We start from the raw sequence: 15,120 nt of genomic DNA, 5'->3' as shown, positions 1-15,120 counted from the left end.
AAATGTCTATATGTCTTGAATCTATTAACACATGAGGAAATGGCAGCTATTGTGATGTAACATTCACCTGTGTAGTGCACCTATTGCTCTGATGCCTTTGCCTTCACAGATTTTTTTCAACTTTTTCACTTCTACCTTGCCTATTTACTTCAACATAAAAATGTATAGTTTGTTGGACCAAAATGTGCAATGTATATGTTAAAGAAAATAAAACCAGACCAACAAACAAACCTGCATGTGTAGTATGTGTTCCCTAGTGACTGATCAATATTGTGTCTATACATAGAATGTTTCCAAAGTTTGCAGTAGTGCAGTACCAATTTATATGTATATGTACACACATTGTTCTAATTGTGAGATTTACCCACATTGCTATGATTTGTACCCAGTTGTTGTTGTGGCATGTGATGTCTATTAGTATAAATATACAGTTCATGCCATAGTCTTTTGAGGTTTCCATGTATTGGATACTGCTGTGCCAGATATTTAGCATAGCATATTATGTTTTGTCCAAGGCTAATGCTGGTTTTTTCCCCCAATCCCCCCAAATGTACAATTTTTGTGATCATGTTTTTGCTATTTACCCCCCCCCCACAAAGTCTACCCCACCCCTTTTGTTTCCGCTTAGTTTGAATGATCCCAGTTCTGCCAATCACCTGTACATATATTCCAGACCGGCCAAGTCTCCTTGATTCTGCAGAAAGCTCCATGAACAGTTTTATATTCTGACAAGAAATGATAACATTCTCCCTGAATTGTTCTTCCACTTCAGGAAATGCATGTTAACACACAAGTGTCTCCCTGAATGTTCTTTGGAATTCCCCTGATTTTGATGTGTCAATGTTTGTAGGCCAGATATTCTGTTATTATGATCAGTTCGTGTTTGCAGTGCAATGAACAATTTGAAAATCAGATATTGTGTTCCTGATCCCCAGGTGTTCAGATTTTATGATTTTTTTTTCTTCATCTCTCCCCCTCCCACTCTCCCACCCTCCGTCCTTCACGCACACCTTACTCGACTCCCAGTAGACCTACTTCAGAGTCCGACGACGCTGAGCGATTCGCTGCCCCCTGCCCTCCCGGCTAAGCAGAGGCACAGTATAGGCAGCACGTTTGCAGCGGCAGCAGCATCATCGGGGAACATCCCCACCCTCCCCGCCAGACCCTCGTCCAGACCCCAGAGCGGAATGCAGGTCAGTGGGTTGCCGCAGTAACCGCATCATTTGTTTGCAGGGTGATGGTTTCCATGGCAACTGCATCATTTTGTGCTTAGCAACATAGGCATCTTTCCAGGCAGAATTTTTTTGGAAGTTGGTAGATGACAGGGCATAATTTTTTTTTCATGCTCTCAGTTGTGTAATTTCAGTCATTAATAATTAAGAATGATGAAAAGGAATTTTGTGTATGTTACACAGTGATGTGAGTATTTTTTGTTTTCCGGGGGGGGGGGGGGGGGGGGGGGTTAAATATTGTAATTTACCCAGTCAGAATTATAGAAAATATTCTTCAAAATACAAAGGCCAGAAAGTAGACACAGGAATGGAGAGTTTTTGCCAAGTTGGTGGGCTGTCTACAGACCTTTGATATTTCAAGGAAAATTGGGAGAGGAAGATAATAAAAGTATACCCCTAGCTTCCAGAAGGAGGGGGGGGGGGGGGGAGGAGGGAGGAACAATATTGAATAGATTATCTATGGCACCTACTAGATAAGATATTACATCATTGAAATACTTCAAAGATGATCTTTGTGGTTTCACAAGAGGTTGATATACTAATACCAGTAGCAACGTGATAAACATCTCTTGTAGAACATCCAATTTTTAAAGATATTTTCTCCTGTGTTGCCATGGTTACCCTCCTCATCCAGTCTCCTCCGCTGGGAGAGGGCCACAACCTCCCGAGGCAGGACAGTAACTCCTCCCTCTCGGGCTTGACTCCGTTCAACGCCACCACCGTGGTGGGCGGGTCCAGGGGGCCCAGCCCACTCACCCTGGGGATGAGCGACACGATACCCATCGCAGCGGCCTTCACCGAGTCTGTCAACGCCTACTTCAAGGGCAACGACCAGTCCAAGTGAGTGTCGCCACCTGCAGGGAGAGAGAATCTGCACTACAAGTTGTCAGCAATTTGCTTCTCTGTATTTGAAGTGCAGTTCCCTCCAATGTGCAAGTTGGCTTTCAAAAAAGACATTAAAGCAGTCAAATAGAAAGATGATTCTTTTCTCTTGTTTTTTTTTTTTTTTTTTGGGGGGGGGGGGGGAGGGGGATGCAAGAATGTAAAATAAGAAACATATGAAATGGGAAAGATTTATGTGTGTTCCCTACTATAAAATAATGGTATTTGTTGCCGCCTCATATACAAATTAGCTGAGGTGAATATGTCATTGACTCACAGATGTTATCAACTCACTACTATCTTATGGGTTGCAATAAATGAGTTGCATTAAAAACAGTTCTACACAAAAATCTTGAATTTGAATAAAATTTGCAGTACCTGCTGCTCTAAGGGATCAGAACCATTACCAGAGACTCCAACCCAAATCACCTTCTGATCTGGAGATTCTCCCACCTGAAACCCCTAGCAAACGGGAGACTCCAACTTGATGTGTGCGAAGCGCGAAGTTCCTAGGGTTCTAGATGCTCTCTTGTGCTATCTAAGGCTTATTTTTTCAACATACGATAGAAATAAGTAAGAAATCCCTTCCAACGGGAGACAAAGAGCCAGGGCGGGAGAAATTAAATCTCAAACGGGAGAACGGGAGATTTTGCAAAAATGGGTTTTCGGGGGGAGATCTCCCGTCGAAAACGGGAGAGTTGGAGTCTCTGCATTACTGGCAATCAGGCAGACGTTCGGTTGTCGAGTGGATATGATGTCTGTCTAGCAATCGGGAGGGTTCGGTTCGAATCCATCCGGAGTATGTACATGTATGTCCACAAATTCTATCATGGCTGCTATTAAAACACAGAATAATTGCTGCTTATTTACGTTGATAAAGGGGACTTTTTCCATCTGTTGCAGTAAGTAGAGATTGCATTCTGAAGCAATGCTATAAACTAGTCTGATCTTTTGGTTAAAGGGATTGTATGGTATTATTTGAGGTGAGGATTCAACTTTTAATTTCTTGCATGATATGTAGAAACGACGTTATGAAATGTTAAAGAGCATACAATTCTAAGAGGATACCACAGTTTATTTTTGATGAAAAGCGGTTGTGATACAGCTGAGATATCCAAAAGCAAAGTAAAGAAAGTAATCCTAGTAAAAGGTGCGTCCCACCTTTTATTAGGATCGCTTTGTCTTGGATATCTCAGCCATTTGAAAAACTATTTTCTTCAAATTAACTTTGAATTCCTTTTAATAGAATTATTTGCTCTTTCATATTTCATGAGAAATTTCTCATTATCTGAAAAAATCATCATTTAAAAAAGAAAAAAATGGAAACCTGCAGGCCCATGTCAACCAAAACTATACCATCCCTTTATCACTTTGTGTACAGAAATGTGCTGAAAAGTCTGGTGTAAAGTCTATGGAAGTTTGAAACTCTCACAAGAAAACGGTTAACAATCTGTCACTCGTTCTGTCTCTCCACCCCAGGTGTATGGTCAAGATCACCGGTGACCTGATGCTGTCCTTCCCAGCGGGCATCATCCAGGCCCTGACCTCTAACCCCCAACCTCCCATGCTTGCCTTCAAAGTCAAAAACACCAGTCGGTTAGAACAGGTGTTACCCAACAAACAGCTCATTACCAGGTAAATGATTAGCGTGTTCACATCTGATGCATAATTCAGGCCATTTGGCACACTCTTGGAATTTAGTGATACTTCAAGAGAGACTGCCATGAACATGTTCTCAGTATGTGATCCTCCAGTGGATATCAAATGCCTGCTTTTCCTGTCGTGATAAAGTCCTCAGGACTGCCAGTTTCTTTTTTTTTTTATATCAAAATTTTCTTAAAGCCGAACAAGTTAAGTATATAAACATATATAGATGATAACTTGGGACTTGAAATTTTACTTCTTTGGAACAAAATTTTGTTAGAGCCGTGTCCCTTATAATGGGAGCGCATTGTACCCGTAATATCCATTCCTTAATATGACAGATGTACAGAGTACTACATTCCATAATGAACCAATTTAACTTGATCTTTTGTGGTTACGTGGACTCACAGTGTATTATGGGTGTGTACATGTAAATCATGATGAAAAATGAGAACTTGAAGGTTCGCATAATGTTGAATGAATTTATAAATTCATCCGTTTTTGTTAGTATGTTCTGATACATTGATAACTAAGGTTCATGTATATCTTTTGTTGTGCTCTGTCAAATTCTCATCTAACAATTTGCATTTTTTCTTTGCAGTCCCTACCGGTATTCATTTATTTTTATCGCATGGATATCTCATTCCAATTTGTTTGACTGATCCCAAAAGAGTCTTTTTTTTTTTTTGCTTACCAGAGAATTGTTGCAAAAGAAAAGATATGAAAAAAATCATACAATACCAACTATCTGCTCATGTTTCAAATTCTGTTCCTCTCTCTTCAGCGATGCCGCGCAGTCTACATCAGAGAGTACAGCGTATATCTTTAACATGTCCAACCTAGTCACCTTACTCAAACACCAAGTGGAGAAGAATGCAGCTGCCTCCTACTTCAATGTCGATATCCTCAAATATCAGGTAACCTCCCACTTCGGTTTGATTTTCACCGATGTGCCCAGTAATACTTGCCTCATTGTTAATTCCCGTATAGTTACAAGGTACTGTGTATGCGCCATATATCTAGCAAGTTTATATATTATTACCTCCGCCAAGGGAGGGGGTTATGTTTTCTTCGGCATTTGTGTGTTGGTTTGTTTGTCTGAGTGCAAAATAAGTTGTGAATGCATCAAAAAGTTGTGAATGGATTTGGATGAAACTTACAGGAAAGTTTGAGAATGACATGAGTAACAGGTGATTAAATTGTGGTGGTGATCCGGCAATTTTTATGGATTTTCTGAAGGATTTTCATTATTTTAGTTGGTAAGATCAATGAACTTGAGAGTTCAAGCTGCAGATTTTTGAGGCTTTCATACGCGCCCTAAAGTGCATGCTCTAGTTTCTGCTAAGTCGAGGCGCACCGCACAGCTGGAAGTTGATGACATAACAAAAGGCTTCTATATTTGGAAATTGGGTGACTTTCAGCAGGCATAGGTTAGCTATGTTAGACCAAAAAGAAGATTTCATGAAATATGGCCAAACCATATATCATATTAAAGGTCTCAGCGAGACAAATCCAATGGTGAAGAGATAATTGAAATTGGATATTTATTTACTGAGTTATGGCTTGTCGAATGTCGCACTCAACTGTATGTCTTCTGCGGCAATTTATGGAGAATTGCTTCTCCTTACTCTATTACCCCCCTAGGGCCCTATGCAGGTTTTCGAAGCAAAAAAAAAAAAAGAGATGGTTTTATGCACCAAAATGAAGCTGTTTCAAAAACATGTAGAGACAAAAAAAAATGTTAAATAGCAAGTTAACTGTACTTCATCTTAATTTATTCTATTGTTTTTTCATACGGTTATATTTTTTTTTCATTCACATTGTTAATGTTACTGATCGAGGAAGACTCCAAAAAGTCAAGTGGAGTTGCTGGGTATTCCACTATTCCTTTGTGAGTTTTACAAGTGAAGTTCGTTGAATTTCGTCCCTCCTCTCCAATTTTCAAATCCTGGAGCCACTGTTGGATAAAATGGCCTGAAAATATTGCAAAATTACATTTTAAATTAAAATCATAATATTCTAATCAATTCTAATCAATTAGGCATAGACTCTATGCCAATGTTATGATTAACCAAGTTAGTGCCTGACAATGAAACATTAATATTACTAATAAGCTTAAGATAAATGTTAAAACAATAATTGGCTTAACTGCAGAATACCCCGCCAAGATCTCCAGACGAGATTTCTCGACTATACTGATCGACTGTGCTTTATTTCGTCCGGGATACTACGCACACAGTGCACAAGAAAATCTCGTGCATGCCTTAAAAATCTTGGCGAGATATTCTGCAGTTGTTAATAATAATACTAATGTTAAATATTGAATAATAATAATAATTATAATAAAAATACTGCCTAGACCAATGATAATAATTAATGATTAACCTATCTAACAACAATCATATTCATACATACAGAGGGGCATTGGTAAACATTTGTACTTCAAAGTCAAAACCCAACATCTTCTTCATCAAATTAAACTCAAGACAAGATTGAATTACGTGTAATTTGCCGATTTAAACTTGGACTTTGTCTAACTGTTACATGTAATGTCAGAATTTAAAGATCTGAATTTGAAAAGTGAAACCTACATTATCATAAAGTTTTCTTTAGACCTGACGTTAAAAAGTCTATTTAGTACCTGGTAACTGGTTAGAACTATTGGAAGTGTTAGTGTTATACTATTGTGTTAAGGTGGTCTGAAAGAAAAAAAAAATACTTTACAAGTACTGAACAACCGGCTGACAACGAAAACTTATTTTGGAAACGATCATTGTGGAAATCAATTAAATTCTATGGGCAAAAACGGCAGAGTAATGAAGTAATTAGCACAACACGTAGTAGCAGGCCCTTCACTCGTAACGGTTACACGTAAGGTGGCCTTAAATACGAACCTACATAATCACCTCCGAAACCGTGATTCTGCGTCCCGAAAAATGCCCGGGAGATCTCCCGACACCGGCTTGCTTATCCTTGTTGCGACAAAATGCGACAGGTTTTTACTGTAAATGCAAGTGGTTTCTAGTTTAAAAACATCCACAAAAATCAAATAAAGACCGGTTTTTTTAAAACCCTTGAGATTTTGCCATAGAAAACAGAGTCCAAAGTCACAAAATTGATGCCTCTTTATCCAAACTTCACCAAAATACAAGATTTTTTAGGGGAAAACGAACTGCTCGTCGAGTTCTGACTGGTCATTTCGCATGTGCAACATGTGGAGATGTACCGACGTAAATATCTCTAAACACCTACGTCATATAACCAGGCAAGAGAGAAAAAAACAACCCGGAAGCAGAAATAATTTGGGGTCACTTTATTCAAGATGGCTACTTGCATGACGTACTTCGTGTAACGTGGAGCTCCACGATAATGTCATCGAATGCAAGTTTCCTGATAATTTTGGTGATCCAAATTAAAGTTTTTGTTTTTAGTAATTTATAGTGCATTTTATTGATATTTCTTAAAAGAATTAAAGCTGTATATATAGCCACAGTGCTTTGATGAAAATTGACCTTTTAACACGTCGGCAGAATAGGAAATGTGTTAAATGTGACCCCGCTGACATCGCTACATAGGTATGGGTGGATATCACTGATATCTGTGGAAGAACAAGATCAGTGGTGAAAATGAGCTGCTTGGCAGAGGTCTGTGCTCTCAGAATGCTTCTTTAGTATTTTTTTTTTTGCTGATTAGGATTTCCTGACAATTTTGCAAGTGGTTGAATAAGTGATGGTCGATTACAAATACTGTGACACATCTTGTTGTTGTACTTACATGCTGCTTAGCAGTACATATACTTGTGCACGTCGCATTCATGTCGAAATTAGAGTTAATATTTTTGCATGTTGTTGAATTTGGGAATAGCGCCAGACTCATGGAAGTTAAACCCTCGTGAAATGTATGGCACATACAGTAACTTATTGTATAAAGTGAGACAAAAAAAAAAAAAAGGTTGATAGAATCACCCTCATGGATGAGCCTTTTGAGATATCTCTGATTTGATTTGATGCTCATTGCAGTCACTTTTGAGATATCTCTGATTTGATTTGATGCTCATTGCAGTCACGATCACAGCCTCTCCTTTTTGTCTGTTATAGGTGAAGGCAGAGGCGGAGGGTAAGTCGACGCCCCTCCACCTGTCCAGTTACTGGAAGTGTGAGGCCACGACCACTGACCTTAGAGTGGACTACGCCTACAACCCCTCGGCCATGGACAAGGCCAAGTCGCTGACCGGCGTCTCCCTCATCGTGCCCGTGGACGGCGGAGTGACCGTCATGCAGTCCAAGCCAGCGGCCACATGGTGAGTGCTGACCGCCGCACCCTGGTTTGAATGATGAGGTCAGCGTGGCTGCAGCAAGGTGCTGAGTCCAGGACTCGATCAATGTCAAGCAACCTCATGACCAGTGTTTTAGAATTGTTTGCAAGTCTTCCAAACTCTCAGCAAATTTAATCTTGATACTCAAAAGATAGAAAAAAGGGCAAAGCTATTTACAATGCAAGCTTCCCCCTCTCCAACTTTCATATAATTTCACAGACAGAAAGAAGAGAAAAAGAACAAGGCCCGATGGAATCCCATTTTCTTTGCTCAATTTTCCACTAACAATTTAATCTTGCGGTGATATTTCATGTTGACATAGCATAAAGTAATCTATCATTCCAAAGGTGTACAAGTTTTTGCTGAGAGAAACAAAAACATTTCTTAAATTGTTATCCTCTGGAAAAAAAAAATTTCATTTCAGCATCTTCCAGAAACCCTGGGGTGTAAGAAAGCAATAAAATTGACAATTTGTCTTGACTTTATAGTGTTTTGTAACATATACTACACAGGATTTTAACGTTGCCTATGAAAGTTCCTAAAAGTAAGACGATTTTGTAAGATAAACCGTAAACTTATTAAAACAGGCACATAGATGAAAACAAGTATGATAAAAAGGAAAATACATACTGTATAAGAAAATGTGAAGGAACTTTTCAAATCCTCACATTTAGATATATGAACAAGAGAAATTTTCTTTTTTTTTTCTTTGAACAAGAAAAATTCATTTTATCAAACACTATTTGTATCATTCTGTAACTGTGACATCACAAATGTTGGAAAGTTCCCATGTGGAGAGAGCAGTACATGGAATAAACCAAAACATGTGAAAATTCATGCCCTTTGAAGAGATTGTCAAATTTTCTACAAGTTTATTCGCAAACAGTGCTTCACTCTTTTGCAATGACCTCTTCCACAATTTTATTATTTTTTTTTTTGAGGCTGCTTCCTCTTTAAGGACAACTCTTGTAGCAAAACAAGTCTCATCATGTAGATCATGGGGAAGATGTCTGAGCTGTGACGTGAGGAGTGACCTCAATGCAGGCTCTCTTGACTACAATCACAGGAAGCCATTAAAATGGATACATAAATAAATTCTCCTGGCCCTGACTAGGACGGCCTTGCTCTTTTTCTCTTCTTTCTGTCTGTGAATTTATATGAAAGTTGGGGAAGGGGGAAGCTTGCATTGTCAAGAGTTTTGCCTTTCTTTCTATTTAAAAAAAAAAAAAAAAAATTGCACCTTTGACTCATTGGTACAGAAAAAGGTTTAATGAGATGTTAAAGGCGCATAGTCCCGGTAGTGTAGAGGGCGCTGTTGATGATACTGCTGATCACCGTTAGCATTGATACAAAGATTGCCGAAGTTGAGCTGTCATCAAGAGTGAAGCGCGTAGGTGTTGCTAAGTAACGTTGCCTTTGTTGTCTTCTCTGCGCATCATGCAGTCTGTAGTAATGCCAGTGTGCATGCATATGTGTTTCTTATTATGACATCACAAAAGAAGTTTGCTAAAGCTGTCATCCCCTCAGCCGAATCATGAGCCGAACTGTGATCGGACCACTGGCTACAGTGGATGGGACTTTTTTGGACTCGGGGAAGTGGGCCACAGCATAAGCGCTAAAGAGGAGTCGATAGCGTAGGTCTCTATAGGAAACTTGCGCCGTGCGCCCGCGTACGCATTTCACTAAACCACCGGGACAATGTGCCTTTAAGTACCCTGTAATTATTCAAATATACAGTTAAACTCGCCTAAGTCGACGTCGCATATGTCAAATAATCGCGCAAGTCGAAGATTTTCAAAAGTCCCGATTTTTCCCCATTGACTTACGTGTATTAATTCACTCACAAGTCGAATTTTTTAAGTCGAATACTCGCCTAAGTCGATGAAATTCCAAGAACACTTTCGCGGAAAAACCATTGAATTCACTGTGCCTAAGTCGAATAAGATTTTATTGTGTAATAAATCACTGTCAAAATCACGAGACGCCAGTTTTTGTTTACATACAGTATTACCAAATGAAACTTTTGGGTCAATAAACATTAACGTTTCATCAACGCAAGCGTTTTCACCTGAATTATTATTAATGCAAACTAACGATCGGGAAAATTATCGTTTGTAGTAACGATGAATAACGATCCCAAGCGCAAATTGACGATGTTTCGTTGACATAAACGATAGGTAACGCAAGAACTCACGCAAGATTTTGGTTTCCGTTACCCAGCCCTGGTGAAAGGACGACGTAGCCCCTGCCGAGTGTAGCGATCAATGCCTACTTAGCGGAGTCTTTTCGCGAATCGAATCACGATTTCGCGAATGGTTAATACGCGACCAGGGTCACCAAAACCGCATGCCGGGCCACCAAAAAAAGCCGGATGTTTGCCTTCAGTTTTGGAAATGAACAGCGGTAACAATCGGCTCCATAAGATGCTAGAATAAATGTCAGATGTTTGCTCTTAACTTTTGAAATGAATAACTGTAATATTCAATGTGGATAAAGTGTCTTGCTGAAGGGCAAATATCGGGCACACCGCTTCAGCTCTTGGCTCCAGAGTAGAAAACATACATGTACATTATACATGTGTACGCGTGGTGTAACTGTAAGTCGATTTTCTTTGACTTACGCACAAGTCAAAACTCGCCTAAGTCGATGTGTTTTGCTCAGTCCCGAGAAGATCGACTTATGCGAGTTTAACTGTACATGTACTTTAGATTGATAGCTTGATTATAATGATTGTAATATTAATACGTAGTAGTCAGTTTTTATGTAGCGCATTTCAGAATTATTTGTGTTCTGCTTATTTCTTCACCATGTAATGTTTTATGATTCCATTATTTCCTACATATGTGAAAATACGAGGAAATTTTGTTTATTTATAGGACCCTCTGTAGTACCCTCAGTAAAAGCAAGCAATGTTATGCTCCTTGTCTTTCTATCTAGGTCATCGGAGAGCAAGCGTGTGTTATGGAAGCTTGGAGAGATCTCACCCACCAGCGAGTCAGGGTCCCTGCGGGCCAGGTTCGAGCTGGCCGAGGGGCCCAGCAAGCCGGCCACGCTGGCCGTCCAGTTCAGCAGTGAGGGCGCCACTCTGTCCGGTGTGGACATTGACCTTCTCAACACCTCCTACCGACTGTCACTGGTCAAAAAGAGGTTCTGTACAGGTGAGGCTGAATTTCGGTGCATTCAGTTACTGTAAAACGAGGAATGTTTGCATGCATTTTAATTTCTCGAATTTCGCGAGAGCCAAGATTTGCGAAATCAAAATGCACACGAAAGTTCTCGTCTACACTATATGCATTGAATGTTAGAGACAACTCGCGAAAATTTCATGCTGCGAAAAAGGCCGTCAGCTCCAATTCGTGAAAATTTCGTGCCGCGAAAATATCTTGTTTTACAGTAGTCCCCATGGTTAGTAGAAAGATTTCCTGCTGTGCTGGTAAATACCGTCTTCTGACTGTACTTTTGTTCTACTGTAAAAGCTGTTATTTTCGCAGACAGATATTTTCGCAAATGAGGAGGTCATGGACATTTTCCCAAGATGTTGTTTTTGCGATTTGACTCCGAGGTTCTCATTGGTCTGTTCACCCCACCACTGTACTGTAAATGTACAAACAACTGAGTGCACAAAGATACATAATGCGATTGAGATCAGGTGGGATATTCTTCAAGTGTTGTTAAATTTGTAGCCCCAAAATGACTCACGGACTTCGGAAAAATTAAACCCTTGCAAAAATGGCAGCTTTTTACAGTAATTGTCAAGATATCAGCGTGAACCACACAAACTGAACCAGCAATTTATTTTTCTTCCTTTTATTGAGTAGTAATGTCGTGTGGTGTTCCACTACAGAACAACAACTTTATGTAGTCAGCCCTAAATATGTTCTGTATTTCGTAGAGTAGGCCAAAACATTGTGCATGGAGGGCTCAAGTAAAAACTAGAAGAGCACCTCCACACAGTTATTTATTTTGCATTTTTTACTTTTGTTTCGTTAAAGTGGGGGTGGAGGAGGGCTCTTTCTTTCTCTTGATCTTTCTCTTTGTGTATATTTCTCTGTGTAAATGATCATATATATAGAGTTTCAAGGGTGCCTGAATCATCAGTGCTGTAATCATGGTTGTGCGTGCATGGCATTTTACTGGCTCAGGTACTCTCTGCCAGTAATTAATCAGATGTTGTTATGTGGAGCAGGGAATCTTGTGTCTTGTTAAAGTCACTCTGTTTTTGTGCCACACAAAGCCAACCTTCAGATAATCTTTTTGCTCCTCAATAATTGGATGAAACCATACAAAGATTTCCAGAGTCAGATGTTGTTATGTAGGGCAGGGAATCTTGTGGCTCATGAAGTCACAGATGTACTGGTAATTATCCCAAATAAAGTCACCCTTGAGGTGACCTTGTTTGTGGTTGATGCTTAGAAGAAACCCTTTCAACATCTGTCAGGCCAAACCATATCATACGTGATGGCACTCGTGCCTAAGAACATTATCTGCTTAGGTTTCATGTTGATTCTCTTGTTATACCTCTTTCTAGCACTGTGATATTTCTTCTTTGTTCTCTTCATTATCCCAGTATTTTCTCTCTTTGTTGTGATGTTATATTTCCCCTTTGATTCATTCCATTCTCTTTCTTTCTCTCTTTCTATCAAGTTTCTTGAAGAGTTTTCCTAAGTTTCATGTTTGGTTCATTATATCACTTTGGTATATTACAGCTCTTTTCTTTCTTCTCTCTTTCTGTGCATATATGTTCTGCTTTCTTGCTTTCTCTTTTTCCTCTCCATGTATCTATTCCTCTCTATCTACCTCTGCTCTTATCTATCTATTTATTCTATATGTGTATATTTTCATGTATTTACTGTAAAACGAGGAATGTTCGCGCGCATTTTGATTTCGCGAATTTCGTGAGCGCCGACATTCGCGAAATTAAAATGCACGCAAAAATACCTGCCTACACAATATGCATTGGATGCCAGTTGCAATTTTCGAAATTTTCATGCTGCGAGAAAGGCCATCGGCTGCAATTCGCGAAATTTTCATGCCGCGAATATATCGTGTTTTACAGTATATATCTATCCAGTTATCTGTCTATGTATCTGTCTATCTTTGTATCTCTGTATGTACATATTCATCTCTCCCTCTTTGTTTTTCTCTTACATGCTTTCCCTGTCTTTATCTCACATCCCTCGTAGTTTATATTTCACCTTGCCCATATGTTTCAAATTTCTTGTTTTATGCTTCTGCAGGGAAGTACTTGTCGGAGAGCTAACAGCCGGCTGAGGAGAGAGGGGGAGAGGGATAGCCAACCACGTTCTATATACTAGGTACTTACACTGAAGGCTACGGAGCCATCGCAGCGAGAATGTAATATAATATGTATATCCAGTCTTGCTGGCATCATGTGACTGCAGGACCCTTTTATGATTCAGCAATGGTTGTCAGGTGACCATGGTATGTCAGGTGACCATGGAGGAGGATCATGTGACAGACAGCATGTGACCTGGACTGATGCCTCCATGATGGGCCTATGGAGACACTTTATAAACACAGAAACCAGAGAGGGCGCCGTGAAGGAATGCGCTCAGAGCCCTTTATTTGGGGCATTTTTAAAAATTATCATTATTATTCAGCTGTGACAAGAAAAGTGAATTGTAAGAACAGCAATTGAGACAAGACTTCGGCATGAGAGGAATTGGAGCCCAAGTAGCTGTGCAAACTGCCCCCATAGTGGAGTGTGTAGTGTGTAGGGGTTGTTTCCACTAGTTGTGAGTGCAGTGGGCTGTACAAGCTGCAGTCGGGGAGTACCGTGCATGGGATCTTGATCACTCGCAATGACCGTATCCTGTGGCACTGTACCCTGTTTGAAAGTGTTTTCAAGGATCTGTGGGTCATTGAGTCTCTGGCATTACAAAGGATTCTCTCTGAGAAAGACAGAACGAGGGACAGAAAGAAAGGAGGAAAGACAAAGAGCATCTTCTGATTTCTCTCCATCACGCCAGTAGAAGACAATTTAGTCCACTTCAATCTTTACCACTATTTCTGAGAAAAAGAAGAAAGAAATACACACACACATATACACAGACATTTTTTGTTTTTCAATAATCTTGATTTGATTTCCACAACAATGTAACATAGCATTCATCGTGAATGTATACAACAAAATACAATCAATAACATCATTAAAACAAAGCAAGTACAGCAAAAATATCACTCACACACACAATTTATTGACCTTCTCAGTTGCCTGAATGCAGCAGAAACATTTGTATATGCACCTGTTCGGAAAGAGATAACTTGTACAGGCGGTAGACCTGTAAGAACTTCCCCACGAGGGTATCACGGATATTGGTAGTCACCACTGCTGTCCACACATGTCCAAATCCTGGTCGGCTCTACTGTTGACCTGTCTTTGCATTTCAAACCAAAATGATGTTTGAAATCTGCTACTTGTCAGAATTGATATTTGCAATGTTGTGAGTTGCAAATCATGACCTACTGCCTACTATACACAGAGCGTTTTGTCTTTATGTTCTGCCATCTCTATTAAATTTGTATTCGCTGTTGTAAAAGATGAATGTGGCCCATTGTTCCATAAAACCCAGGTCTTATTGTTGTATGAGGGTGGCCTGAAATTATGCGAGTGGTTCCATCTCTGTGTACTATTTTTCCCGTTGCTCTCATTTTCTTCTTCTTCTTTTTTTCCTCTTCCCATCTCCATTTTTCACATCGCCAGGTGTTTTACTTCTGTCGTTTGCTGCTTTCATCTGCTTTCTAATTCGATCTTTTTGATGCCGGACACACCTGTTTTAAATTTTTGTCAGATGTAACTGGTATGATTTTATTTTTCGATTAAACAAACTGCATTTTATCTGGCGCCAAATCAAGCCATCAATATTGTCTAAAGTAACACAATACAAAGTTCTTTTTCCAAATTGTCTTCAGTATTTCTTTTCGTGGATTCATCTCAAGTCGGTGCTTGATATCTCTGTGGGAAGTCTGTCTGGTTACATCTATCTATCCGTCTATCTGTCTATCTATCTATCTATCTATCTATCT

General features: G+C 39.6%; 1 protein-coding gene across 1 annotated transcript in view; it reads left to right on the top strand.

Moving 5' to 3' along the window:
• The window catches only part of LOC140237207 (F-BAR domain only protein 2-like), a 132,985-nt gene extending 119,508 nt beyond the window's left edge, over nt 1–13,477 (top strand). The window contains exons 22-28 of the mRNA XM_072317152.1: nt 1,030–1,193; nt 1,867–2,072; nt 3,594–3,749; nt 4,543–4,675; nt 7,856–8,058; nt 11,011–11,231; nt 13,311–13,477. Of these exons, the coding sequence (XP_072173253.1) occupies nt 1,030–1,193; nt 1,867–2,072; nt 3,594–3,749; nt 4,543–4,675; nt 7,856–8,058; nt 11,011–11,231; nt 13,311–13,333 (1,106 nt within the window). The 3' untranslated portion in view covers nt 13,334–13,477. The remainder of the gene's footprint in view (nt 1–1,029; nt 1,194–1,866; nt 2,073–3,593; nt 3,750–4,542; nt 4,676–7,855; nt 8,059–11,010; nt 11,232–13,310) is intronic.
• Nucleotides 13,478–15,120: the final 1,643 nt, after the last annotated feature.

This window comes from Diadema setosum, chromosome 13 (assembly GCF_964275005.1).
Source record: "Diadema setosum chromosome 13, eeDiaSeto1, whole genome shotgun sequence".
Taxonomy (NCBI): domain Eukaryota; kingdom Metazoa; phylum Echinodermata; class Echinoidea; order Diadematoida; family Diadematidae; genus Diadema; species Diadema setosum.
Note: the sequence above shows the minus strand (reverse complement) of the source record. Positions and strands in the feature narration are given on the sequence as shown.